Below are 27,201 nucleotides of genomic sequence, written 5' to 3'. Positions count from 1 at the left end.
TACATGAATAATGAAAATGGGGGAACGCCAGTGAAATTTCATGGCTATATGATCAGAGCACAACCAGCGGGAGGACGTCCGGGGAGTTCTGAGAAGCAGTGTCTCCAGCCAGGACGCGACACTCGTGTCCACCTTGGGCTGGCAGAGCGGGGAGCAGGAGCACAGGCAGCAGAGGCTGCGTTCATTTCCTAGGGCTGCTGGAACAAAGCACCGCACACTCAGCAGCTTGGAAGAACAGAAGTCTATTCTCTTGCAGTCCTGGAGGGCAGAGGTCTGAAACCCAGGTGTCAGCAGGGCTGTGCTCCGTCTGAGGCTCGGGGTGGAATCTGTGCCTGCCTCGTGGCTTGTTGTCACGTGGCCATCTTCTTGCTGTGTCTGTGTCTTCACATGGTGCCCTTCTCCCCTGTCTCTCCCATTTCTTACAAGGACACCAGCCATCCTGGACCAAGGGTCCACCCTGTGCTCTTCTCCCCTGTCTCTCCCGTTTCTTACAAGGACACTGGCCATACTGGACCAAGGGTCTACCCTGCTTCAGTAAGACCTCATCTTAACTAATGACATCAGCAATGACCCCATTTTCAAACAAGGTTACATTCTGAGGTACTAGGGGTTAGGACTTCAACATATCTTTTGGGGGGACACAATTCAATCCATACCAGAGGCTTAACCTCCCAGGGACCCAATGGGTGACTCTGGTGCTCCACTGGGCCTCTCTGGGCCTCGGTCTGTCACCTTGTAAGACCAAGAGGCTGACATGTCATCCCTCAGGCACTCAGCTTGCGTCTCTCCAGCTCTTTTTGAAGAAACTTCTCTCCTCACTGCACCACCTCTGATCTCCAGCGCAGCAGCATGGGGACAGAAGCTCAGATGATCCCTAACTCTATCTTCACCATAAAACAAATATTTTGAAAAGCCTTTTGATGTCACTTTAATGGAGTGTGGAAAACACTGTTCAACCCCCCGCATCTTTAATTTCATCCTTTTTGCTATTTTTTTCTCTTTTAAAGCTTGTGTTTGCTTTCATGTTACACGTTATTTATTTAGTTGCTTGTCAATTAGTGTCTATTCTCCAAGCGACAAGCACATTAGCAGCTGCAGAGATTGGAATTAAAATTCGCGGCCCAGTTGGTGCTACAGTAGCTGGGCCTGCCCGACTGAGAAAACAGCACCTCTTTGTCATTTCAAAAGATGACCTTCCTCTCGCTTCTTCCTGTTTCTGGCTTCAGATTTAATTCCTACTGACTCCTCCGCGGTCACTGCATGGACGTGATGGCTTTGAGATGGATTTTTTTCAAATGCACAAAGGAAGATGTGGGCTCCCGTTAACAGCGGCCTTTGATGATGGTTACTGTAAAACAGGAGTCAGCTGGATTTGAATAACACGCTCTAAATTGCCAGCCTGGGGATCCTAACTCAGCCAGCCTAATACTCCACACCTCCCCTCAGCAGTTCAGCAAACATTTAGTGAGGTGACATGACGTAGTAGAAACAGTCAAACAGACCTAGCTCCACTATCAGCTCCTCGATTTACTGGGGACATGACTCTAAGCAAGTGCATTAACCTCACTGAGCTTTATTTAATCTTCTGAAAAATGGGAGAATTAAACCCAGCCGCACATGGATGTTGTAAGAACTGAGACTGTGTGTAGAGCTTTGCAATCCGAGCTTCCATGTCTGATTCCTCCAGTGAACCAGAGACATTTGCTTACATGGGTTAATCTCAAAGCCAGCAGGACTTTGGAGAAAAAGACTGATGATGCCAAGGCTCCATGGCTCTGGGGTGGAGACAGAAGGAGACTGTCCCCAGCCCAGCCCAGGCCTAAATCTGACTGCTGTTCACTTCAAGGCTGCAGGTAGAAGGCAGAGAAACTGTGATAACCCAGCCCAAGCAGGTTGACTTCAGAACCCAACGGCAAGGCAGGCAACCTGAGAGAGCAGTATTTTCTCATTTTCTGTTCTCAACATGCTACTGCACAGATCCAGGCAATGGAGGTATTGGGATGACTTTTCTCTGCTCACATCCCCTTTCCACTAGGATCCCCTGTCCTGCTCCGCCCAGTTAGATCCTAATACCAGCTCCCCTCTATCACTCTCCCCTGCCCCGCACTCCAGCCCTTTTTGCCATAACACATTTCCCCTCTAACAAGGAGACAATGGGCTTGTTTATTACGGGTGTCCACAGCTAGAATCTAAGCAAGGGTCTTTATTTTGTCCCAAGGGCCCAGGACAGTTCCTACGCTATAAATATTTGTGGAAAGATGACAACTGCAGGTAATGGGGCCTGACTTAGGGAAGGGCGGGGAGATGCGGTGAGGAGCACAAACCGGAGCGATGTTCAGGAGGAAGACGTTCTTAACTCGCTCTATGCAGCAGGAGCCTCAGGGGCTCTTTTCAAAAACAGGAAGCCCTGCACCTTGCTACAAACTCATCACACCACAGTCTGTGGGACCAGGGTTCTGATCCTCATGCTGACAAGTCCCTGGTAATTCTAACTCAGCCAGAGTTGAGAACAGCCAGGGTTCTCAATGCAACTGTGATGGAGAGATGCAGGTTGAGAAGACACGAGTGCTGATCCCAGCTCTGCCTCCAACTTGTGGTGTGATCTCGGGCAAGCACTTGCCACACTCAGGGACTCATTTTTCCCATCTGGACCAGGAAGGGGTTGAGGCACTGGTTTTCACGAGGTGTCCCTTGAAGCCCTACTGTTTGATAGAGGGACCTCAGAGTGGGGGTGAGGCTTAGTGGGCTCCCAAGCACTCAGGACCCTGGAGGCCCCATCTTTGCTTGCCCTAGAGCTGACCCACCTGCTTTGTGTATTGGGGTTCCACACAAGATTTCTTTTTGAACAAAGGGTTCCGATTCACAGGTGTTTGGGAACCACAGGCTGGACACTGGCTGGGACTTGGGAGATGCTGGCATTACCAGCTCTGGGCTCAGGGCTTCACCTTCCCCATCTGTCTAATGTGGGGTGGACCCAATCACCCCGAAGTGCCTTCTCACCTGGGAAGTTGGGGTATTCCAGTTTCATGGTAGCAGGGGTGTTGCGAGGAAGAAAGAGAACTGGGTGAAGACAGGAGACAGTGTCTGCAAGACGGACAATTACCATCACACAATGTAACACTCTAATGGCAGAGCCTTTATATGAGAATAGACATTATGGAGCACAGTTCCATCAAATGAATATAATAGACTTGTTTTATATTACAATGCACACTGTAATTACACATTTCAATAATTCCTTCAATACATTACATAGAAGTATTCTGAAGTAATGGAGTCCTGGAACCACATATAATAACATGCCTAAAGGGAAACCCTGTGGGTGGTGACAGGCCTCCCAGCTGGCAGAGAGAAGCACGCCTCCTCCAGCCCTGGGCCATGTGGCTTCTCACTGTAATCTCCGGAGACTCTCTGGAGGAAGTCCTTGGTCCAAGCACCTGCCAATTGAGAAGAAATCCCTTCTATAACAGCTAGCAGGCAGCCTCTGTAACATATCTCCAGGGATGGGGAGCTCACTACCTCACAGGTTATCTATTCAGTGGCCCCTGTCATTAAGAAATTACACGCTACAAGGCCGGGCGCGGTGGCTCACGCCTGTAATCCCAGCACTTTGGGAGGCTGAGGTGGGTGGATCACCTGAGGTCAGGAGTTCAAGACCAGCCTGACAAACGTGGAGAATCCCATCTCTACTAAAAATATAAAATTAGCCAGGCATGGTGGCCCATGCCTGTAATCCCAGCTACTTGGGAGGCTGGCGCAGGAGAATCGCTTGAACCCGGGAGGTGGAGGTTGCGGTGAGCTGAGATCGTGCTATTGCACTGCAGCCTGGGCAACAAGAGCAAAACTCTGTCTGAAAGAGAGAGAGAGAGAGAGAGAGAGAGAGAAAGAAAGAAAGAAATTACACACTACAAGCATATGCGTATCATCTCTAATTTCGTATGATCATACTTGTACTAAGGCACAAGATTCATTTACTACTGCTGTCATAACAAATTAGCACAAACCTTGTGGCTTAAAACAACACACATTTATTATCATCTTACAGTTTCATAGGCAGAAATCTGACATGGGTCTCGCTGGGTTAAAATCAAGGAGTAGGCAGGACTGTGCTCTTTTTCTGGGGCCTTTAGGGGAGAATCTGTTTCCTGCGTTTTCCATCTTCCCAAAGTCACTTACGTTCCTTGACTCGTGGCCCCTGCCTCTGTCTTCAGCCACTCTCTGACGCTTTCCCTGGTGTCACATCTCTCTCTGCCCACAGCTAGGAAAACTTCTTCTCCCTTAAGGAATCATGAAATTAGAGTGGACCTGCCTGGATCATCCAGAAAGATCTCCCATCTCAAGGTCTTTAACTTTAATTATGTCTGTAAATTCCCTTTTGTCATATAAAGTAACATATTCACAGGTTCCAGGATTAGAGTATGGACATCTTCAGGGGCTGTTGTTCTGCCTACCATAGGCGCTATTTTATCATTGCAATACCTAACATATTGTGACTTCCTCTTCATCTGTACAAAGGACATCATAATGCTTTATGGCATTGAATGTGACTATATACATGTAGTGCCTGGCATATACATGTTTGACGAATGGCAAACAAATTCAATGAACTGAGGTGAAAGTATCAATTATATGATCCACTTTGTCAATATCCTTCCTGAAGCAAGGCACAGGAAATGATCACAAGGCCCACAGAAGAGCTGGACAAGTCATGGAGGTCTGACAAGAGCCAGATAATTCACCTCTCTTGGTTGGACTCTGTATCTCTATTAACGCAGCTAAGGCATCATTAGCATTTTAGACTTCTTTGGTCTCAGTTAACTTAGTTGCTTATAGTCAGTTAAGACCCTAAGACCATCTCCAGTTACAAGGGATCATACCCCTATTATAGGGAGATAAATTGAGGGATAAAGGATGAAGGCCCAGAGGTGATGCCTGAGGTAAAGATGAGTGGGAGTGAGTCAGGCCCGGGATGTGGGAGATGGGCATTTCTGAACAGTAGACGCAGGTGCAAAGCCCAGAGCTACAGGATGCCGAGGAGGTGCTCTCAGGGGCCTGCAAGAAGTGTGGCAAGACTAGCAACCTCATGGATGGGGGCGGAAGAGATCACCAAGGACAAGCCCTGATCTACAGGCGATGAAGGCCAAGGTCAGACGGGAAGGCTTGGATGCAGTGGAGGAGTTGGTACTTGATCTTGGGAGAGTTTGCAAGCAGAGAAGTGACACGATTGGCTTGCAATTGACAAGATCATCCTGGATGTGGGCAGAGACAGTGAGGGGTGGGGGCATGCACAGGAGACAGGGAGACCCGTGAGAAGACTGCTGCCTTCACCCAGGCCAGAGGCGCCCAGGTTGGCTGCAGGCAAGCGGCCGTAAGGAGGAGGTGGAGGTGGAGATGGAGATGTAGGTAGAGGTGGAGATGGAGATGGAAATGGGAGGAGAGGAGGGGAGAGGACGGGAGGGGAGAGGTGTGGAGGGGAGAGAAGGGGAGGGGAGGGCAGGGGACGGGAGTGGAGAGGAGGGGAGAGGAGAGAGGAAGGAAGCAGAATCCGCTGGGCTGGGAAGAGGACAGGATGGCCTGTTGCAGAGCCTGGAGGAGCTCTGAACTCAAAGACAGGGAACTCTCAAGGGAGGAGGAAGCCTGGGTAGAAAACAGGAGGTGTTGTTACACCCACCTTAAAGGTGAGGCTGGAAACTGAGGCTGGGAGAGTTCAAATCATCTCTGTTTCTGTGGCACAGGCCCTTGCTAGGCAGCTGCTTGGACCGCTATCCTGTCTCCAGACAGAGGGGCTGCGTGTGGCTGGGTCACTGGCTCACTCTAGGGGTGGGGCCCAGAGACTGCATCTAAAACAGGAGTCCCAGGTAGTCCCCGGGGAGGCCACCCCCATGGCCCCATCTGAGTAGGAGGCCGGCTTTCTTTCTTGCCATCAGGCTTCCTGCAACAGCAGCGAGAAGAGAGTGAAATTCTGTGTCCTCACAGCCATGGGGCTCACTGCCTGGGAGATGACCGAGTTCCTCACCCTGACTGGCCTCCCCCATCTAGAGTTTTCTTTCTGCCTCTTCCCAGGGCTTTCTCCTTCATCGCTGGAACAATCACCATTGTTTTCCCAATGCCACACACACAGAAAAAAAAAAAAAAAGAGGCCCAAATCTACAGTACCTCGTATCCAACCTCCTGTTTCATGTCCCGGCCACGCTCCACTACCATGGGTCCCTCAGTGGCCTCCACGCCTTTGCACAGGCTGTTTCCTCCCCTACCCCAACCCTGTAGATTCTGCCCACCTTGAAAGATGCAGTTGGCATTCCATACTGTTCCATACTTTCCGTATTCTTCTCTCCCTGTGGAGGTGCCCACACCATCGGCTGGGCCAGAAACCTGCAGCATGGACCCTCTCCTCCTCACCCCCACCGCCAGGGCGCGCACACACACACACACACACACACACACACACACACACACACAGACATACACACACGGGTCCCCACGTCCTCATAAGTGTCCCAAATCCACCCTGTCTCTCTGTTCCCGGCTCCTGACCAGGTGAGAACCCTCCAGCCTGCACCCTGGACACTCGGCAACGTCCCTCCACCCCTTCCCAGACAAAAACCTACCCGTGCCTCCCCTGCTGCTCCCGATGACACCCACCGGCCTCAAGCTGCCACTGGAGGCACTTCCCATGCTGCTGACTGACTCTAGCCAGGCCAATGCACCACTCACAGACCCTAGTCCCTGCTGTTTCCTCTGCCTAGGAGCCCCACCCCCATCCCTTCTCTGCCCCACAATTCCCAGTTGGCCTTTACTGCTCGCCCAGGGTCACCCCAGGACACCTCCCCTGCTCACCTCCAGGGCCCAGTAGGAGCTCATTTTCTGGGTGTCCATGGCCCCCTGTGACCATTTATCATGACCACGGATCACCTGTGTGCTGGCCTGTCTCCCACGCTTGACTGGCAGTGCCTCGGGCGCCCGTGGGGCTCTGGCAGCTCTGGGAGCTCTGGGCTTGGGTAGGTGCCAGCAGATGCTGAGTGTGTAACTGCGACTGTCTCCAAATACCTTCCTATGCTGAGTGTCCACACCCCGCCCACCTGTGTCTCCCTCTCACACCCACTCCACACTCTCCAGGTGGGCTCCCAGCCTCTGGCTTCCACCACAAAGGAGCCCCCGGCCCGGTCACTCTCTGTCTGTGGCCCCCGACCCCACCATCGTTTTGGCTAAAGAGGAGGGCGAGGCCAGGGCGACCTGGTTCTCTTTCTTCCCTGTGTCTGCCCACAGTCGGCCAGTGTCACATACGAGCTGGGACCACATGCGGTTCTGTTTGGAACGAGAAAGTGGTATTAACACAAACAGAGGATCGTTTTAGACCTGAAAACATGTAATTAAGCTCTCCCGTGAATGCCTGTTAACAAGGACGTGCTTTTGCATTTGAGAGAGGCGCGTGGGGGAGGGCGCTTTGGCAACCACCATGCACTTAGTCCCATTGTGATCCAGTTGGAGGGGTGAGCCCTGCCCAGTGCTGCCCTCTCCAGTCAGGCAGGGCCGGCGGCTTCCCAGGGAATGGGGTCAACAGGAAAAGAGGGGACCTGGGCAACCCTGAGGACAAAGAGGTCTAAAAGGATGAGTCAGAAGCAACTCCAACTGCCTGCCTCCCAGCAAGGATGAGGCCTCTCTGGGCCTCGCCAGGAGCAGGGCTGGGCTTTGGATCACTGGCAGGAACCGCCTGAGTGGGCTGCAAGTGGAAGCAGATGCTGCCAGTGTGGGCTGCACTCCAGCCTGGCCAGCCACCTGGGCACTGGCCATACTGAACTGCATTCGCACGCAGCGGCGGGGAGCTGGGCTCTGCAGCCTGTGGGCCTCCATCTGAAGCCTTGTGATCTTGGGCGGGTCACTCCGTGCCCCAGTCCTTCATATGAAAAAAGCAGTCCCTCCCACCCACGGCTGTTATGATGACTGCCTATGACGATGTTCCAAAGACAGCCAGGCTCCGAGGACCCCAGGATCCCAGGACCCCAGGTCTAAGCAAATGTTCCCTACTCACTATATTACTTGTCTCTTCTCCCAACCAAGTTCCTCCAGAGTTCCTCCAGAAGAAGGTGGGAGAAGCTCTGGCAAGGTTTGCTGAGTGAATATATTTGCTGGCCCTGTCCCAGGCAGTGGGGCTGGTGTGGTGAGCAAATCACATGAGGTCTGTGTTTTCACGGAGCTTCAGGTCAATGACAGGGAGAGGAAGAACCCAAGGTCACACAGTGGCCAAGTGCCAGTGAAGGCGGATAATCACGCTCTGACCATGCAGAATAGCGGCTCCTGATCCGGAAGCCATCTCTGACTAGCAGGAGAAGCCAGGGTAAGAGCATGCTAGGCAGGGGGCAGCATGTGCAAAGGTCCTGTGGACAGAGATGAAAGCCCTGAGACTGGAGCACAGGGAGCCAAGACGGCGGACAGGGGGACTCAGGGAACTGAGGGCTTGCTGACCACACTAGGTGTGATGAGAGGCATCCCATATTTTGAACAAGGGGGATAATATGATTTGCTTGCCTTTTAAAGAATCACTCTAGCTGTGGTATGGTGGACATTTGGCAGGGGGTGGATGTGGGAGGCCAACTGAAAAGCTATTACAGTAAGCTGTCCAGGGGAGAGCTGATGGTCACTTGGACCGAGATGGCAGTGGAGATGAATGAAGCGATGGCCTTGGGAGATACAAGTGGAGTGGCCCTGATCATGGATGGGATATGGAGGGTGAGGAAGAAGGAGGTGTAAGGATGTCTCTAGCATGTGCTGCTGGCCAGAGGCAGATCCTTCACTGAGGTGAACGGATGAACCCCAGCAATTTGGCCATGTCTGGGCCTCACAGTTAGCCATTGTGTATCTTTCCACATCTCATAATTTTTGCGAATAAGGAAACTGAGGCTTGGTTCCACTAGAAGGTCCCACCTGGGGAGCCTGGCTCTCTGGATCTGCTCACCCCCACCCCACCTGGCGCCCATCTGTGGCAAGAGGTAAACAGGTCTAGCCCCTGAGGCACAGTCCTGGGCTTCTCAGGAGATGGGATGAGTAATTTTGATAATTGCATTTTTGAGTTAGCCCTAAAATATGGCCAAGATTGAAGAGGCAATTTGGCAAGGCCAGATCCCCCAGGCAGGTTTCTCAGCTTCCACAATGCCGAGAACTTATTAACAAGATCACTCTTTCTCCCTTCCACCACCCATTTACAAGCAGTTCTCAGGGCTGCTGTGTTGAGGAATTCAATTGTGGGTCTCTGGCCCCTGCTCTGGTCATCCAGAGACGTTTTGTTGGAAAGGGTAGAGAAAACTTCGATTTGTAACAGGGAAATGCTGCAGTTTTTCGAAGAGATGGCATTTAGGGGGAATACTGATAATCCAAGGGACATCAGGTTTTAACAGACTCAGGTTCAAATTCTGGCTACATTTGGTCTTCTCATTTGTAAAATGGGTGAGGTGGTGCAGATTACTGAAATGCACAGCGTGGCTACTACCATCCAGGTAAGCGCCAGTCAGAAGGGCGAGGATTTTACTCTTCAGGACCCTGATAGGGACGTGGGGAGCTGGGCCTCAGAAGTGAGATCAAAGCACCATTTCCAAGGCAGGGCAAGCAGGAGGCCCTGAGCCTGTCTCCCAATCCTTCTCTCACTATATATTTAGTCCCTGCAGCTGTTTCTCTCAGGTGCAGCTCCTCCAGCACACGTGGTGATTAATTTCACTGACGGGAAATTGACGCATTTTCTGATTACTGCTTCAAAGCCTCCTGAATTCAGCTGCTGGTAAAATTAACTCACCAGGGACAATGGAGCTTTTTCCAAGGTCCAAATTGTCTTATTTGCAGAGTTTGTTCTTGGCACTAATCCAGCCCAAACAAACCAGGCTGCTCCTCCACCTCCCAGAAGAGGGAGGGCCTTCACTAGCCCAAGGTTAAAAGTATTTTACCTGACTCTAAACTGGGGGATAAAAATGTACTTACTTTTAGATTATTGTGTTCCTGAAAAGCTGTGGGTGACCTGAAGCAAATGGCCAGCTGGACTCCTGGAGCCCCTCCTCTGCAGGTCCTGCTCCCAGGCATGCCTGGCCTCACCAACCAGACGGGCCTGGGACGTACCAGCATCCAAGGTGGATCTCTCCTCCAATCCCTCCACCTCAAGCCCTTGCCAATGACAAGGTTCAGCTCCCATGGGCTGTGCACTGACCATGTGCCAGGCAAGGTAGGACTCTTCCCCTGTGGGGACATCTGAGCCCAGATCTGACTTCCAGGCCTTGCCTGAGCTGTATCTACTACACTGTACAACCTACTCCTATCTTCCCCACTCCCCCCGCAACCACACATGCTTACATTTGTGCACATCTGCCTGGAGGGTAAATGCTCTGATAGCAATAGCTTAAGCATACCCTTAGAACGACTCTGTATGGCAGACGCATCTTAATGTTGTTCTGAGCTAGAGAATCGAGGAGCGGCCAACCCGGAGATTTGTTCCTTGTTTGTGAGGAATATCTGAGCCCCCCAGCCCATCTCATGGGACACGGGCTGTACAGGGGACTGAGGCCCTGAGTTTTGGGTTAAAAGGTTCCCAGGCAGAGGTCCTTGGGGGAAGGTTAAGTGAAAAATGCTATATAAACCGCATGCTGTTTATAAGTGGTGGCGGTTTTCCTGCCCCACCTGGGGCCGTGGGTTGTGTTGTTCAGCCGCTGCCACTGAACTATCCGTTTCTGTATGAAAAGCAGTTCCCCTGTCCAGTCTGCCGCCTCTGGACTGTTCCCTGTATGTAAGCCTCTAATAAAGCCCACATCCTGTTTGCTGGCTCTGTGGGTCTCTTCTCAGGCCTCTTGAACCTGAGCCTTCCCTACTGAGGTTAATAGGGGTTTGGCACAACATAGCCATAGAACTTAAAACAGTACTTTAAAACTTGCTTAAGACCAGTCACTGAGACACTGAAGAAGAGTCACCCATTTGTGGAAAGGGTCTTGTTCAGCTGCTTCCAAAATTTGAGGCTCCCAACTCCGTAACAGTACTGGGCAAGAGTAACTCTCACTTACAGAAGCGCGAGACTCGGGACTGGAACCAGGCCTCCGGCTCCACAGCACCACGCCGACCTGGTGCCTCAGCCCACCCAGCTTCCATTTAGGAAGTCAACTGTTGCGACTGCTTGCAAAAGGCACTCCAGTGACATTATGGCTCAATCTGAGTTTTCACACACTGGTACATATTCAACCAAGGTGTATCTGTGCAAATATTTCTCAGAAGAGCACAGATGGCAGGAACCCAAGCAGAAAGGGTCCTCACTACCCACTTGCCCCACCCCTCTCTTAATGGATGGGGAGACAGGCAAAGTGGCATAAGGCCACTCCCCGGACTCCCAGCCTAGGCTGCAGCACCCTACGCTTCCAGTCAGTGCAATCCAGTCTCCTCCCCTCACCATCCTGTCTGGGGAGCTGGGTGCCAGGCCAGGTGCTGGCAATTCCGTGGTCAGCACAAGCCTCTGCTCTCCAGGGACTCAGAGGATTTGCACAGTGGTGTGGGGGCTGCGGGAGCAGAGGTGGGGTATTCCACCTAGTATCAGGTCAGGAGAGGCTTCCCCAAGGGCAGAAAAAATACTTCTGAAGGACCATTCAAAGCTAACTAGAAAAAGAAAGGGTGGGAGGAGCATGTCCAAGAGGGTGCAGCCTGGGTTAGGCTGGGGAGAACACTGTTCAGTTTGCCCGGAACACAGAGTGGAGTGGGAGGAGGCGAGATGGGCAATGAACCGGAGGTGCCAGCAAGGCTTGTAAACCTTGTTAGGGGCTCGGGCTTGGATCAGAGGGTAGTGGGAAGCCGCTAAAGTGTTTTGGCTGGGGTATCTTGGTCAGAGGCAGCGATGTGGATGGCTGATGACACACCCCTGTCATCACGGGGACAATGCAAATGCCACATCCCAGCTCTGGGCCTCACTTTGCTCTTTGCTAAATCGGGAATGGCACCACTGCAAGGGCTGCTGTCCAGCAGACTGTGAGATGCTGAGCACACGCCAGTGCCCACAGCCACGCTGCACGGAGGTGCTCTTCTCTGGACACCTGAGCGAGCTCAGCAGTGAGCCATGTGACTCGTGGAACCCTGGCCTGTCCCACTTAGGATTTTGGGACCTGGGCTTTGAGGCTCCACACAAAACAACAGAATCATCAAGGTGAAATGAAATGAATCATTTAATGAGAATCTTCAAACTGCGGCACTGGCTGAGTACTAAGCAAATCCAGGGGAAGACGTGAAGCCCACCAAGGCGCACAGCCTCAGTTCCGGTGCCTGCCCCAGATCTGAAATGCGACATCCAAGAGCTCCAGGCCTTTTTACCACCCGTTTGTGGAGCACCTGCACTTTTCTGACAACAACTCTCAGGCCAACTTTCAGAGAGAAAACGTGAAGGGAAAAAAAAGATTTCCTTTGGCCAGACAGCTCTTTCTTCCTCAATAAATAGGAACCACCCTTGGAACAAAGAGGCAGTGTGAGCTCAGTGGGGAAGCACAAGCTTTATTGACTGCAAGTTCTTCTCAGGAGCCTGGTCTGCTGGGACTGCATGTTCCTGGATGGGCTCCCCCGGGCCTAAGCTAGGAAAAGGGAGAAAAAAAGGAGAATTTTAAGTCCAGTGGAGGTTTCTGAAGTAAGACCCCTGACAGAGGTAAACGCGAGACTGTTACTCTCAAAGTGCTTTCAAAGACATAGTTTAGTCAGTAAATATTTACCGAATAAAATGACGATGAGATCATACTGCATTCATTCAAGAAATATTCATCAAATGCCTACTATGTGCCAAGCTTTGTTTGCTGAATTTCTTACTGGTAAAAATAGCATACAAATTTAAAACTTAGAACCCCCACTGGCGACAGGGCATGATAAAACACAACTTTCCATGCACTGCTGGCAGAAACACACAACTCTCTGAGGAGGACATGTCCCCTGGATCCCCCTGCCCCTTCATTTTTCAAGCGGTCCTTTCTGGCCCTGCACCCCTCCCAACCTTCCACTGGCCTACAGTGAAGACTCAAAGGGCATACCTCCAGGTTTCCTCTGGCCTTCCGAAGGATTCTGTGGGTTACGACCACTGAGGAGAGAGCAAAGAATGCAATGATTAGGGGCATGGATGTCCAGGAGAGCCGTGTGAAAGCCAAGTGCAGGGAGGATGAGCCCCACCCCAAAGGGCTCAGACACGTGGACAACATGAGGTCTGAAGCATCCAGACCAGAGGGAGGTACCAAGGGCCTACCTGACCCATCACACACCCCAGGGCCAAATAACGCATCAACAACACCTCTTTGAGGCCCCGCTAAGCCACCACCTGACAGCGATGCAGAGACTAGAGCACGCTATGCCGGTTCACAGAAGATACCACAGCTCTGCACGGTCACCCGGCTGTCCAGGTATCCCTCAGGCTCACCTCTGTGGGCCAGGGAGGGCAATGGCGCTGGGAGGGTAGAGGCCTGGGCCTGCCTAGCACTCTTGAGTTTCCTAGGCCCTGTGGGAAGCAGCTGTGGGAAGGGACTGTGCCCCGATCAGGCAGACCCACATGTGAGGGTCCAAGTTCTACAAATCCAGGTTTTTACCCAGCAGCTCTTACAGCCAGCTCCAAATGACCTGGAAGAAAACGCCGTGGGCATGCTGCTTCTCCTCTGCCTGCCCTTCAACTGGTGGAATAACCCAGCCTGGTTCCCAGGGCAAGTCACATTCTGCCTGGACAGGAGATGGTTGGGTGGGATAGTTTCAGAGGTCCCTGCCGACGCTGACGCCCGGAGCACCGTACTAGACAGATGCCCTGTGTATCCGAATTCCCAGGAGGGGCAGGCGAGCCCTGGCTTTCAGGAGCAACTGGAAACGTGGCTCTTCCTTCAGACTTTTTCTTGTCCAACACAAACTCCAGCAGCGGCAAGAATGCCCCTCTTGATCAGAGTTGAGCCTGACAGGGAATCTGTTCTCAACAGGGCTTGGTGAGGGTAAGGAGATCAGCTTACTCCCCATGCTGGAAACACCAAAGGCTTCTGGAGCCGCACCTTTAGCCAACAGTGCCAGAGGCTGTAACAGACTCAACGCCCAACACACACAGCCCGGCTCCCCAGTGGCTTCTTCAGAATAGGTGTTGTGTGGTGGCCCTGAGAAAATATTGATTTCTTGCCTCACGAAAATTTCCATCTGGAGGTAATGGAGTTTATTTGCAATCTATGACACTGGGAACAGAACAGACGGTGTGGACTTTGTTTTTAGCCAAGCAAAACGACTTTCAGAGGTGGCCACTGCCCCTCTACCCCCAACCTGACCTCCTGCTGCAGGGCAAAGTTCTTGACATGGGGCGCTGGATATGTTTGGGGGGTCAGTCCTAAATCCTCCAACACTGTGTGCAAATGAGGGTATGTATCTGGATGTCTGCATTTTTCCACAGAGAGACCACAGCTTTCTCCAGATTCACCAAGGGGCCTGAGACCCAGAAAAGATTAAGTATCACAGCTGTGGAGGTTAAAGATGAGTGTGAAAGATCACTCCATGTCCCTAGAGAACAAAGCTCATAGCAGAAGAACTAAGGATCACCTGGCTCAAGCTTTGAGGGGACCCCTGCACCTCAACAGCACTGCCGCAGTCCAAAGCACAGAAATCCCTGCTGCAAGGAGAAGACCGAGGAACACAGTGACAAAGGACTTGTCCCAAATCTAGACTGGCCCCAGCACAGAGATGGGACTCACACGCGGGTCTGCCCAACTCAGTCCACGGTTCTTCCCACCTCAACAGAGTGCTGGGAAGAAGGTACCGACCTGAGCTGAACAGTGTTGACCTGGTGACAGGTGGTTTCCAACTGTGGCCTCACTGAATACTCCCCCACCCTATGGGGCAGAACTACTGTCCTCGCTTTGCAAATGAGGACCTGAGGCTCGGAACTGAGGCACCTGGTTCCAGGTCACATGGCCAGTGAGTGGCCCCAGGGCATCAGGACTCTTAGGGTCCCACTGGGATGCCCTTTCCTTACTTTCCCCTGTAGACTCTGAGAAGGTATAGTGTCAGTTTGACCAGGTAGCAGTCAGCCCTGGCCTTTGCCCTTCCCCATCACCATGAGGGGATGGAGGAAGAGGAGGTGCTATGCCAACTTTCACCTAGTCCACTTCACAGAGCAGGTCTGTGAAGTCTGCAGGGCTTGGAGAATTTCCCAGGACCTGGCTCCTTGGGATGAGCTGCAGAGCCTGGCACAGGAGGAGTTGCAGGCCCGGGTCAGCCACCAGCTATGCTGCCTGGGGCAAGCCCCTCACCCTGCTCTGGCGGAGCCTGCTCTGTGCCAGGCCTAGGAGATATGGAGACGGGCAACACCAGCTCAGGAGGGGAAGTGCTATGAGACATTTGCGGCTCTTCTTACTATGAATGATTTGCTACCTCCATGCATAGGAATTGGTCTGGCCTAATGGAAAGAAAGAGGAGGGACTGGGTGAGCACCTCCTCTGCCCCCGAGACTGTGCTAAGTACAATACAGTTTAGGTAGCGTTATCATCCTTATTTTACAGATGAGAAAACTGGGGTGCTTTTTATAAAGTTGCTATTGAACCCGGCCCCACTAGTTAGTCTGAGTCCTTTGGAATTCATGTCTCCAGTTAGAGATGAGGAATCTAAAGCTTAGGGTTTTAGTCTAATGCAGGTCACGTAAGAGTGGAGATCTGAACTGTGCTCAATCAATAATTCCATGATCTCTGACCTAGGACACAGGGGACCTGGGTTCTAGTTCTGTCCTTCTGACCGACCACAGGACACAACCCATCCAAACCTACTTCTGCAATTTCCTCACCTGTCAATAGGGTTAGCTACCTGCCCTGTGACTGTTCAGGGTCACAGGCTGCTGAGAAGGAGAGATGCCAATGCAGAGAGTTCTGCCTTTTCCTAGACCCATGCAGAGCATCGCTTCCCACCCCACTGCTGCTCCAAGAGTCTAACCCAAATATTCCACAGATGTCTTAACATGACCACAGCTGGCACTGTCTCTCTCCAGGTTCCCCTCTGTGCTCCTTTTCTCTACGAGTGACACAAAACCCTCAACCAGAACCCCACAGACATCCACCAGTCTGCCAGGTTGACCTCCTTACAATCTTTCAAAACCATCCCCTCTCCCACAGTCTGGACCCACTGCCCACCTGGGGGTCTATTGCAGCCACCAAAGAGGTCTTCCCGGCCTCCTGGCCCCTCCAAGCTCAGCCATGGGATCTTGTAACACACACATGGACCCCGCTGGTCCCCGCTGCTCGTCCTGGAGTCCTATCCACAAGGCTCCTTGCAACATGTTTCCTGCTTCTCCCTCTTACTCATCTCTCACAGGAAAATCCTTTGCATGTCCTAAGCATGTCCCTGAGTACTCAGTTCTCTCTCACCCCTGGGAGCACAGCAGCAAGGCCACAGGGCCATCTGCCAGAATCCTATTCCTGCCCCTTCACTGTCTGATGAACTCCTAGTCATTCCTCAAGACCCAGTCAGTCTTGAACCACCTCTCAGGCCTCCCAGGATGCACTCAGTACACTGTCCTGCAGCTAAGCTGTGTGTCTCCCTCATTAAGCCCGGAACCCTCACTGGCAAAGACTGTCTCATTCATCTCTGTCCCCAGGGCCTGGCGTAAGGGGCAAAGAACAGGAACTCAGTGCCTGCTCAGTGGCTGAGCTCCTCTCTTTTGCAGTTCAAACACTGCCAGTCTCACAGAGTCTATTTTCAGAAGGTTCCCAGGGGTGGCTAAGGAGAACTCCTACTTGGCAATAATCTCTGTGCTGTGCTTCTCAGAAATGCCCCAGAAACGTTGGACTTTGATAGAAGAGCCGCACAAGGCAGGCTGGCACATCCAGAGAGAAAGTGCTGCAGTCAGCAGTTCTCCTAAGACAGGGAAAGTGACACACAGACAGCACAGGCTTGGCCAGGGCCATGTTGCCAACAGGCACTAATGGAAACTCAGCTACCGCCTGCTCCTCTAAATGCAGCGGGAGGGAGTGCTGAGAGTTTAAACCGGGAAACAGAGCTGCTCCCACACAATCTCCAAAGTGGCTAGATCAGAACTGGGACTGACCTTAAAAAAGTTACTTCACTTCGCCAATCCTGAGTCTTGGCATCTGCCTTGAGAAGAATTTCTCAAATCCATGCCCTCCTCTGGATCCCCAGCATCGTAGCCACCTTTCCTGTCTGACTAGTGAGTCGGCCTCTGCCTCACTGGTGGAGCAGCCACCAGCAAGCCATTCTTGCACACAGATTTGACAGGCCAATCCTCTGCCCTGAGCCTGCCACCTTCAGTCTTTCATGAAGTACTCCCTGACCCCCAATCCCTCCTGCCTCAATTCACTGTTTGCAGCCTTTACCCCACAGGGACTGGTTTTGGTTTCTCACATACAAAACCTTATTTCCTGCCTTTGTGCCTCTGTCCATGCTCTTCCCTGTGGGACTGCCACTCCCTGCTCCATGTGACAACACCTACTCTCATTTCACACTCAGCGCAGGGGTTATACTTTGTCTAAGATGCCCACCTCCCCAGGACAGAGTGACGCCCACCCAACTCCCACCCCAGTGCTCTGCATGTTTCCATCACTGACATGCCACACGACTGTCTCCCAGTGAGATAACAGTCCCTGACACCAAGGGGCTGCTCTACAAAGGTGTGTTAAGTGAATACATTTGTCTGTGTGAGTCAGAAAGGATGGAGTATGAAAAGACACCCACAGATAGGAGGCATGATTACAATCTGGGCTCCAAAGTGGGTAATCCAGCGCAGAACTGGGAGCCCTTGGAGGCAGGAAGTGGTCAGGCATAGCGGCCACCCACACACTCACTCACATTGATCAAAGATGACTTTTTCCTGGCGCTTGCTCAGCTGCAAAAGCTTCATGGTGTTTTGCAACTTCTTTTCTTGTTCAAACAATTTTTTATGTAGTTTGGTGACCTCTGCCTTCATTTCTCCAATCTAAAGAGAAGAGAAATTAGAAAAATGAACAAAGAACATAAAACGTCATGTTACACAAGAAAAATTACAAAGCCATATAAAAGGATGCTCAACCTCACTAGCAAAAATATTTGAATGGAAACTAGAAGCCTTTTCCTGACAACCGGGAGAAGGCAACACTGGACAAAACCCATTGAGGGTAAAGGGAAAGCACCTCGTGGCATCTGGTGGAAGTGCGGGATGGCATGACCCAGCGAGAACGCCCTGGCAAGATCTCCCAAACTGAGATGCGCTTAACTCTTTGCCCCAGCAATTCTACACGTTGGCATTTCCCCCAAGGAATAACATAAGCACAAGAAGATGCCTATGTACAAGGATGTTCGTCTCAGCATTGTTCATGGTAGGAAAAAATAACCTGATTTCAGTATAGATCTGGATAAATTATGGTACTTACATATAATACAATAGTTTTACAACTATTAAAAACAATGTTGTAGAGCTCTATATATTGATATCAAAAAATGATCACAGTTAGTGACAAAAGAGCCCAGAACAAAACGCCCTGTGTACAAGGCATTCCTGTTCCACAAAACTGAACACAAACGCCCACATCCATAGATGTGTATATTGAGATGTCATCAAAATGTTAACAGCAATTCTCTCCGTGAGATATGATTTCAAATTGAGTTTGTTTTTTTTTTTTTTTTTTTTTTTTTTTTTACAAAAAAAACTGCCGGGCTTTGGTGCTCAAGCCTGCTAATCCCAGCACTTTGGAGCCGAGGCGGGCGGCATCACAAGTCAGGAGTCGATACCATCCTGCCCCTAACACTGAGTAAACAGTAAAACCCCGTCTCCACTTAAAAAATACAAAAAATTAGCCGGGCGAGGTGGCGGCACCTGTAGTCCCAGCTACTCGGGAGGCTGAGGCAGGAGAATGGCGTGGACCCGGGAGGCGGAGCTTGAAGTGAGCTGAGATCCGGCCACTGCACTCCAGCCTGGGCGACAGAGCGAGACTCCGTCTCAAAAAAAAAAACTATATATAATGCTGATTTTAAAAATTTTTTAATGTTTAAATCTTCAAAATATCATATAAAAGTATTATGAGGAAAGTAAGCTCCATTAGAAGAAACTCTTCTGGTTTTTCAGAGTAAACTCTGGATGGGTGGCAAAGCCAGAGTCCCCAGTGCTCCGAGGTGAAATATACGCACGGTGGAGCCCTCTCAGCCGGTCTCCAGCAAACCAGCTCACAGGAGGAAGGACACTCCCTTTCTGTCAGGAAAGCACCCTGGCACAGGCCGCTCTCTGCTACGTCGAAACACTTCTGCTTCCAACAGGAGAGATGGTGAGTTGTCAGCTCATGAAGAGTCACTTTAGTTTGTTCCCAAACTTGTTTATGGTAGCTGTACTTGTCATCAAATTGCATAATTTAATTAAATATTAAGTAAGCCCATGAAATATGTGTATTAAAAGAGCGAACCAGTTGTATGAAAACTAACATATGCTTCAGGAAAGACTTGATAAAAGCAAGTCACTAAAAAACACATTTCTGGCAAATTAGGTGTGGGTGAGACAACTATAAAAGACGTGGGAGGAACACAGTCTAGAAGAATTCTATATTCAAATTGCTTTGCAAGTGTCTAAGTTTTCTCTTCATCTTAAAGAAACAGAAATTGGAAGTGACAGACATACATTATGGATGCAGTTTATGAAAGAAAGAAGATGTGAAACTCCAATCAGCAGACCCATATTCAAAAGAAAAGGCCCTGGCCCTACATCAAAAGAATGGCAAATGAATGTACATTTATCTGTTTTAAGTTAAACTAAAATGTTTAAGGTACGTATCATTTTTTGATTCCCTGACTTAACCTACTTTTAAGATTAACCAGTCATGTCAGGTACAAGGACTTCGACAGTTCTTCCCAAACAGATCCTAATTTTAAACATTAGGTTTGCTTTGATTCTTTTCCTTGTGGCTAAGAGCCCACAAAGATTTTCTGGTCATGGCTCCAGAGGCCACACATTCCAGGACAAAGTCTCTCTACAGTCAACACCTTAGTCCCACATCTGTAAAATTGGAATAATCATCCCTGATCCAGCTATCACATTGCAGTAGAGTGAGACTCAAATGAGATAATGGAAGACAGCGGGAATGATCATTTCAATCTCGGCCTGGTTGACCCATTCCTCGTTCTAAAGTCAGCTCAGGTTTCGCCTCTTCCAGGAGGTTGACCTGGCACTTCTTTTAGGCTGGCTACTGCTCCTCTGGGTGCGCCGGGGCTCAGTGTCTCCCCATCACCGCTCATGGCACACTGGAGTGACTGGTCCTTTACTTGTTTGCTTCCTGTACTGACTACACGCTCATCTCCTCCCTCTAACCACCAGTGTCTGGTGCAGAGTAGGTGCTGTGACACCATTTACCCACTCACGGTGGGTTAATTTTCACTGGTGCTCTCCTAACACCCTGTATATATTCTATCCAGTACTTAAAACAGGGAATTTTAATTGTTTACATGTCTGTTGTTCCCTGGATTCAAATCTTCATTTTTATAGGATGAATATTCCATGGTAGCAACAGCAGGGGCTCAAAGTACAACTCCACCACTCCCACTATAAGATGCTGAAGCAAGTCACTTAACCTCTTGGGAGTTTCCATTCCTACCTCTGGAAAAGGGGAAGAATCATAGCTAACTCCCTCAAGGTTTCCGCAAGGAATCAGATGAGACGCTGGGTGTGAGCAGCATGCCTGGTGCTGCAGGAGGTCACCAGAACACCCTTCCCGAGGGCCACAGAGCTGCAGCGCTGAAGCCACTCCCTCCCAGGAGGCCTCAGGCTTCCTTGTCAGTGTTCCACCTGACTCCGGGGACAGAAATTTTGCTTGTTTTCTTTTATGGTGAAAAAATCTCAAACATTTACAAAAGCAGAAAGAAGTGAATAATGAATGCCCAAGTGCCCATCCAGCTTCAGCAATGATCAATTCATGGCCATACTTATCTCTACTACATTCCTGCCCATCCTCTCCCCAAGATGATTCTGGAACCAACCCTAGAAGCCAATCGTATCATCTATAAAGTATTTTACTATATCTCTCTAGAAGATTTGGGTTTTTTTGTTTGTTTGTTTTAAACAGAGAACATCTTACTATGTTGCTCAGGCTGCTCTAGAACTTCTGGCCTCAGGTGATCCTCCCACCTTGGCCTCTGAAAGTGCTGGGATTCCAGGCATGAGCCACCACCCCGGCCACAAAAGATTCTTTAAAACAAACAAACAAAAAAAAACCAACACGGTATCATTATGACACCTTTAAAAGAAGGCAGTAATTCCTTAGTATCACCACATCCAGTCAGTGAACACATTTCCCTGATTGCTTCATAATTTTCTTTTTCTAAACAATTGGTTCAATTCAGGATGCAAACAAGATCCATGTTTTGTATTTGATTATCTCCTGAGTTTCTTTAAATCCAGTGGTTCTCAAACCTATCTAGAGGGCTATGAAATCAGACTGCTGGGGTGCACGCTCAGAGTTACTGATTCAGTAGGTTTGGTGGGAGGCCTGAGAGGGTGAATTTTTGACAAGTTTCCAGGTGATGCAGATGCTGCAGGTCCAGGGCCCACACTTATGGGGACCACTGTAAATCCATGGGGTTCTCTCCCTCTTTCCCCATGCTGGATCCTTTCTTACTAGGATGAAATATGTTCTAGGCTCATACTATACATCTCCTGCCCCAGACCTAGCAGCAAGCCATTTCTCCAAGGAACCCTAGTTCCCTTTAGTGGGCAAAGGTATCTAGAAACCATAATTTGGACATCAAGGGTGCTCACTGGTGCTAGACCAGACATTGTTTCTAGAGCCTTGTATGTTGAGAAAGTTCATAAAATTCTTTTAATGGATGATAATACATCACAAGATCATAATGATATGTGCTATTCAAATTTAGGATTACAGGGTTTTTCTTTGATTTCATATCTTTTCCTTACAGTAAAAAATCAGTTCCCAATAAAATTAAGTTATTTGTTTTATCTTATAATAGAAATATAATAATTCAGAATATCAATATCAATATTATTACTAACAATGTTATATTAACCATTAACAAGAGTTTAAATTTTCTTCTTGCCCTTAGAATATTTCTACTAGAAATGTGTGGCCAAAGTACTATGTGTTAGTCATTGAAATGCTTCCTTTTTGTGTTATTATGCCTACGTTGCCGTGTACAGTAAGGTTTGTTTCATCTTGCCAAGAATTTTTAGAAATTTTCTCATTTTGATTTTTTTATAATTATGTAATGCATTTATATAGTTGCAAAGTCAAATTTACAAAACGGTCTATTCAGAGAAATTTACCTTCTATCTGTTACTCTAATCTCTCCCCTCCCACTACTATATGTAGCCTGGTTTGTTATTGTTTATCCTCCATTTAAAAAAATTATTATAAACAAGTATGTGTGTACATTTGTATACCTCCACACAACTGGTGCACATGATACACACTTTCCAGAGCAGTCCAGACTGCATGGGATGGTATACTAAATGTAAAAGGCAATTAATAACACTCAAGAGAAAACCAGGTAGTTCAAGAGCCCCCGGGTTGCTGGTGAAAACTTGGAAATGGAAATCAGCATTACACACATTTCACACCAAGCAAAGGCATGGTATAAAACACAGCAGTGACAGAAAAGTGGCTAGAGGCAATTTAACACCACATAGGGGGTCTGTACCCCAGCAACCACACTGGAGCATCTCAAAGGTCCTTTTTCTGGCACCACAATTCCATAACATCAAAGTGAGCAAAATCAATTACTCAAGAAACCTTTGGAAGGAAAGGGGTACTCAGGAGCACCAACCCCTCTTGGAACGATGTGCAAGTAGGGAAGAATCAACGTGGCTATAATTTGTGTGTGTGTATATATAAAAATATATTTTTTATATATGTGTATGAGCTGCATTCTGTCTATATAACAGTTACTACAATGTGCTAAGGACAAAAACATTGCATTAAGTGTCAACTGTTTAGTTCAGACATGTTTATGTTAAAATCATGAGGCAGGTACTACTTTGGGTGTATAGAAAAAAATCACTGGTTCATTCAAAGACTATAAATAAAATAGACACTGTCCTCTGAAGGAAAATAGAGGAAGACAGACATTAAACAAGTATACAATGACAACTGGTTGAAAGGCTATGATGAAACAGAAGAGGACTCTATGTTGAAGGACTCAGGGAGCCCTCTCTGACTCTGGGGTAATATTTAAGCTAAGATTTGAAAGGTGAGAAGGAGCCAGCCAGAAGCAGGACATGGGACACTCCAGGCAGTCAGGCCATCTGTGTCACCTAAGCCTAAGATGGAACAGGACTTGGTGGATTAGAAGAAGGGAAAGACCAATGTGGGACTGGACCCCAGTGAGTCTCAGCCTTCCTCCCTCATACTCTGTCTCCCACCTGATACTGCCACCAGCTAAACATGGGCAAAAAAAAAGATTTTTCTGTGGAATGAACAGCTATTAACTTTCCTGAGCTTAGTGTATCCAAACTTAGTCCCCAGGATCCCAAAAGGAAAATCTTAGGACAGGCTCATTAGAACCTTCAGAGCAGAGAGAGCTGCCCCCCACCTACTTCCTGGTCATGTTTGAGAGACCTGAGAGCTGTCAAAAGGGGTTTAACTAAATGAGATAAGGACAAAAAGAAATGTCAATTTCCCTTTTGCCTTCCTGCTGGCCTTTGGCAAGAACGGATAGGTCAGATAAACAAAGGTGGAAATATCTATCACGCCACCAAGCAGAGAGTTCTAACTCTTCCTTAACCTGCATGTCCCTTCTTCCAGGGAGGTGTCTCTGAGTAGCCAGAGTGGGCATTCACCTTGTCATGACACCACATGTATCCCACACACAGAAATCAGAGGACGGCTTCTACTCTGCCTGACTCCTGGTTTGGAGCCTGTCATTCCTAAGTAGTTAAAACAGATTTTGAACAAGGTCCACTCAAATATGATGATGAAAGCTGTCGACAGGAATCAGAAGAGCCAGAGAAAGGCACCTAAACTAAAAGGGATGATGAGTAGAAAAGAATGGGCTAGTCCATGAGGACAAACCGGGACTTAAAGCCTATAAAATAAAAGAATAAACACTGGGTTGCAATATTTATGCTTTCAAACAAGCTCTAACCTTGACTAAGTGCCTCAGCTCCCTGAGTCCTGGTTTCCTCACGTGTAGAATGCAGACAGGATTCTACTCAACAAAGATATGCTCAGAGCCGGGCTACAGGAGTGTGGGACGGATCAAGTAAGAACACGGTGAAGCCATAGCAAACAGGGCCATCTCCTCCCTGATACATACCCAAATGGTGGGCACATCTGCTGTGGGCCCCTGCTTGGTATGGAGGAAACTGAGACACAGGCCCCAGTGGCATCACTGAGCCTCTGAATCATGTGTCACCACCTACCTGCTCACAGTGAAGGGGGCACTGGCCATCTTCGGGGACTGAGACTCTCCAGAGAAGCTTCAGCCGCCCGTAGGCCTCTTCCAGGGTCAGCTTGGCTGTGCTCACACTGCTCACAAACTTGCTCAGTGGTGCTGGGGGTGGACCCTACACAGGGGGGATATGACGGCTGTTATGTGCAGTCTTGAAAAAGATTTTGGACAAGCAAGCCTTAACGTGCAGCATAAATCTCCAGACTGTAGGGCTTCTGTTTCACATGCTGAGCGAAAGCCTGGTACACATAACACCAATTTATTGTTCTTAAAGACTGGTGAATTGTAGATTATGAGAGAATTTCAGGGGTGATTTTAGCCCGATCAATAACCATGATTAATAACCACCATGGTTAATAACCACCAGCATTAACTACAGTTACTACTCCAAGTACAGGGTCTGTGGGAGGGCCATTCTCACTGTTTGGCGGCCCACAGAGACCCGCCCAGAGAAAATGACACCAACAGCAAGCAATACATGGTTTTGTCTTTACTGGTCCCTGTGAAATGGCCCTGCTGTAGTGAATATGGTATCAGGGCCTTATACTACTGTCAGAGCAAACTCAAATTGGGGGGTATCAAGGGCTTAAGAAAATTATGTATGTGACTCAGAAAAGGGGAAATACAAAAAAAGAAGAAGAAATGAAAAAAGCACTTGTTTTTATAAGTAATAAAATAAATACAAAAATAGAATGAGGTCAGGCACAGTGGTTCATGCCTATAATCCTAACACTTTGGGAGGCCAACGTGGAAGGATTGCTTAAGCCCAGAAATTCGAGACCACCTTAGGCAACATAGACCCCTATCTCTACAAAAAATAAAAAATTAGCTAGGTGTGGCAGTGTACACCTGTAGTCCCGGCTACTCAGGAAGCTGGGATGGGAGGATTGTTTAAGCTTAGGAGGTCAAGGCTGCAGTGTGCCACAATCATGCCACATACCCCAGCCTGGACAACACAGTGAGACCCTGTCTCAAAAAAAAAAAAAAGAGAAAAAAGACACACCCTTTTAGATAATAAAGTACAAAAAAGTCATTATAAATAAAAATACCTGGGCTGGGCACAGTGGCTCACACCTTTATCCCAGCACTTTAGGAGGCCGAGGCAGTTGGATCACCTGAAGTCAGGAGTTCAAGACCAGCCTGGCCAGCATGGTGAAACCCAGTCTGTACTAAAAATACAACAATTAGCCGGGCATGGTGGCAGGTGCCTGTAATCCCAGCTACTAAAGAGGCTGAGGGAGGAGAATCACTTGAATCCAAGAGGAGGAGGCTGCAGTGAGCCAAGATCACACCACTGAACTCTAGCCTGAGCAACAGAATGAGACTCCATCTTAAAAAAAAAAAAAAAAAATACATATATATGCTGACATACTCAGGCATGATAGCTGACACCCGTAATCCCAACCCTTTAGGAGGCCAAGGTGGGAGGATCGTTTGAGCCCAGGAGATCAAGGCCAGCCTGGGCAACATAGTGAGACCCTGTCTCTAAAAAATAAAAATAAAAAAAATAGCCAGGTGTGATGGCACATGCCTGTGGTCATAGCTACTTGCGAGGCTGAGGCAGGAGGATTGCTTGAGCCTAGGAGGTGGGGTTGAGGCTACAGTTAGCCATGATCACGCCACTGCACTCCAGCCTGGGTGACAGAGCTAGATCCTGTCTCAAAATAAAAAAACACAACAACAACAACAAAACCTCAACAAAGACAAAAATGTAGTGAGACAAACGTTCATGAACAGAGACACAACTGTTTTGGAAAGTAATGCAGCAACAGTTATCATCAAGAGCCCTAAAAAGTTCACAACCTTTAAACTAGTAATTCCACTTCATAATGGGTGACAGCCAGGTGGATGGGCAGATGAGTGGACAGACACACCAGGGTGCAGATGGAGAGAAGAATGGATGAGAGACCAGATGTACAGAGGCCGTCATGGGAGCAAGACAGCAGAGCCCATGAAGTAACTGCAGGAATACAGGGCATGAACCCCACCAAACACAGCCACCACCAACAGTCCCCCACACTGGACCTGACCTCTGAGCTCTCTGGGGCCACAATTCCTAGTCCCTCTTCTCAGGGGCTTACTGAGGAAAACTGCGCCCTCTGACTCCCCTACCCCTTCCACGGACACTCCCAGGGAGCAGCTTGTGCCTTCCAGCTCTGTGGTCAGGTTACCTTTGCTCCCAGCTCTTGACTTGTGGAGCTGGGAGCCTCTTGGGTTTGAATGTCCATTTCGGCAAGGAGCCTCTGTCCCTGGCCGATCTGTTTGAGCAGGGCCTCATAGTCCTCAATCAGGCCCAGAACGTGGCGGCCATTCTTGCTGGCCCACAGGCGGTGGCCAGCGACCAGGCGGGACACACACGGAGTGCTAGTTGCCGAGCTGCCACTGTCACAGGAAAGGGAGTCCGTGTCATTCCCAGAGAGTGGAGGAGTCTCTGAAACTGTAAAATGAGAGGTAGGATGTAAAATCTGTTTCAGGTAACACTCTGCGCTCAAGGCGCTTATGATGTTGAAGCTAGCTAGGAGAGCCAGGAGAGGCCCTCGTGCCCAAATGCCACCCAACACAAGCCCAGTGGGGAAAGAGGCATGGCTCCTGGACCTCTATATATTACCCCACACTGGGCTTACGAGTCTTCTTGTAGGATAGGCTCAAGTCAACTCAACCAACACTTATCAACCACCCACTCGGCAGAAGACCCCAGATTCACAAGGATAACTCAAGCTGGTGCCTGCATTCCAGTAGCCCACAGTCTGATCAGAATACAGACACTGTGGAAGGTGCAACCGCAGAGTGATGAAGGGCCAGAGCCAGGAAAAACAATTATCTGTGCAGGGAGGG

At 49.2% G+C, this 27,201-nt stretch overlaps 1 protein-coding gene and 1 long non-coding RNA gene across 3 annotated transcripts in view; both read right to left on the bottom strand.

The window, feature by feature from the left end:
- Positions 1-3,177: 3,177 nt before the first annotated feature.
- LOC108537080 (uncharacterized) lies at positions 3,178-7,255 on the bottom strand. Of its 2 annotated transcripts, none has more exons than XR_001887703.1 (3): positions 6,838-7,255; positions 4,177-4,277; positions 3,178-3,437 (listed from the first exon to the last, which is right to left on the bottom strand). It is a non-coding gene; the product is annotated as an uncharacterized LOC108537080 (long non-coding RNA). The 2 variants fall into 2 exon arrangements; XR_001887704.1 differs by lacking the exon at positions 6,838-7,255 and adding an exon at positions 5,672-6,409.
- A 4,903-nt stretch (positions 7,256-12,158) lies between these two features.
- Positions 12,159-27,201, bottom strand: part of CDK5RAP2 (CDK5 regulatory subunit associated protein 2) — a 200,627-nt gene continuing 185,584 nt past the window's right edge. The window contains 5 exon segments of the mRNA XM_017884203.1: positions 12,159-12,575; positions 13,023-13,069; positions 17,797-17,923; positions 24,338-24,481; positions 26,538-26,803. Of these exon segments, the coding sequence (XP_017739692.1) occupies positions 12,519-12,575; positions 13,023-13,069; positions 17,797-17,923; positions 24,338-24,481; positions 26,538-26,803 (641 nt within the window). The 3' untranslated portion in view covers positions 12,159-12,518.

The sequence above is a fragment of the Rhinopithecus bieti genome, unplaced genomic scaffold (assembly GCF_001698545.2).
Source record: "Rhinopithecus bieti isolate Rb0 unplaced genomic scaffold, ASM169854v2 scaffold_13710, whole genome shotgun sequence".
In the NCBI taxonomy this organism is placed as follows: Eukaryota; Metazoa; Chordata; class Mammalia; order Primates; family Cercopithecidae; genus Rhinopithecus; species Rhinopithecus bieti.
Note: the sequence above shows the minus strand (reverse complement) of the source record. Positions and strands in the feature narration are given on the sequence as shown.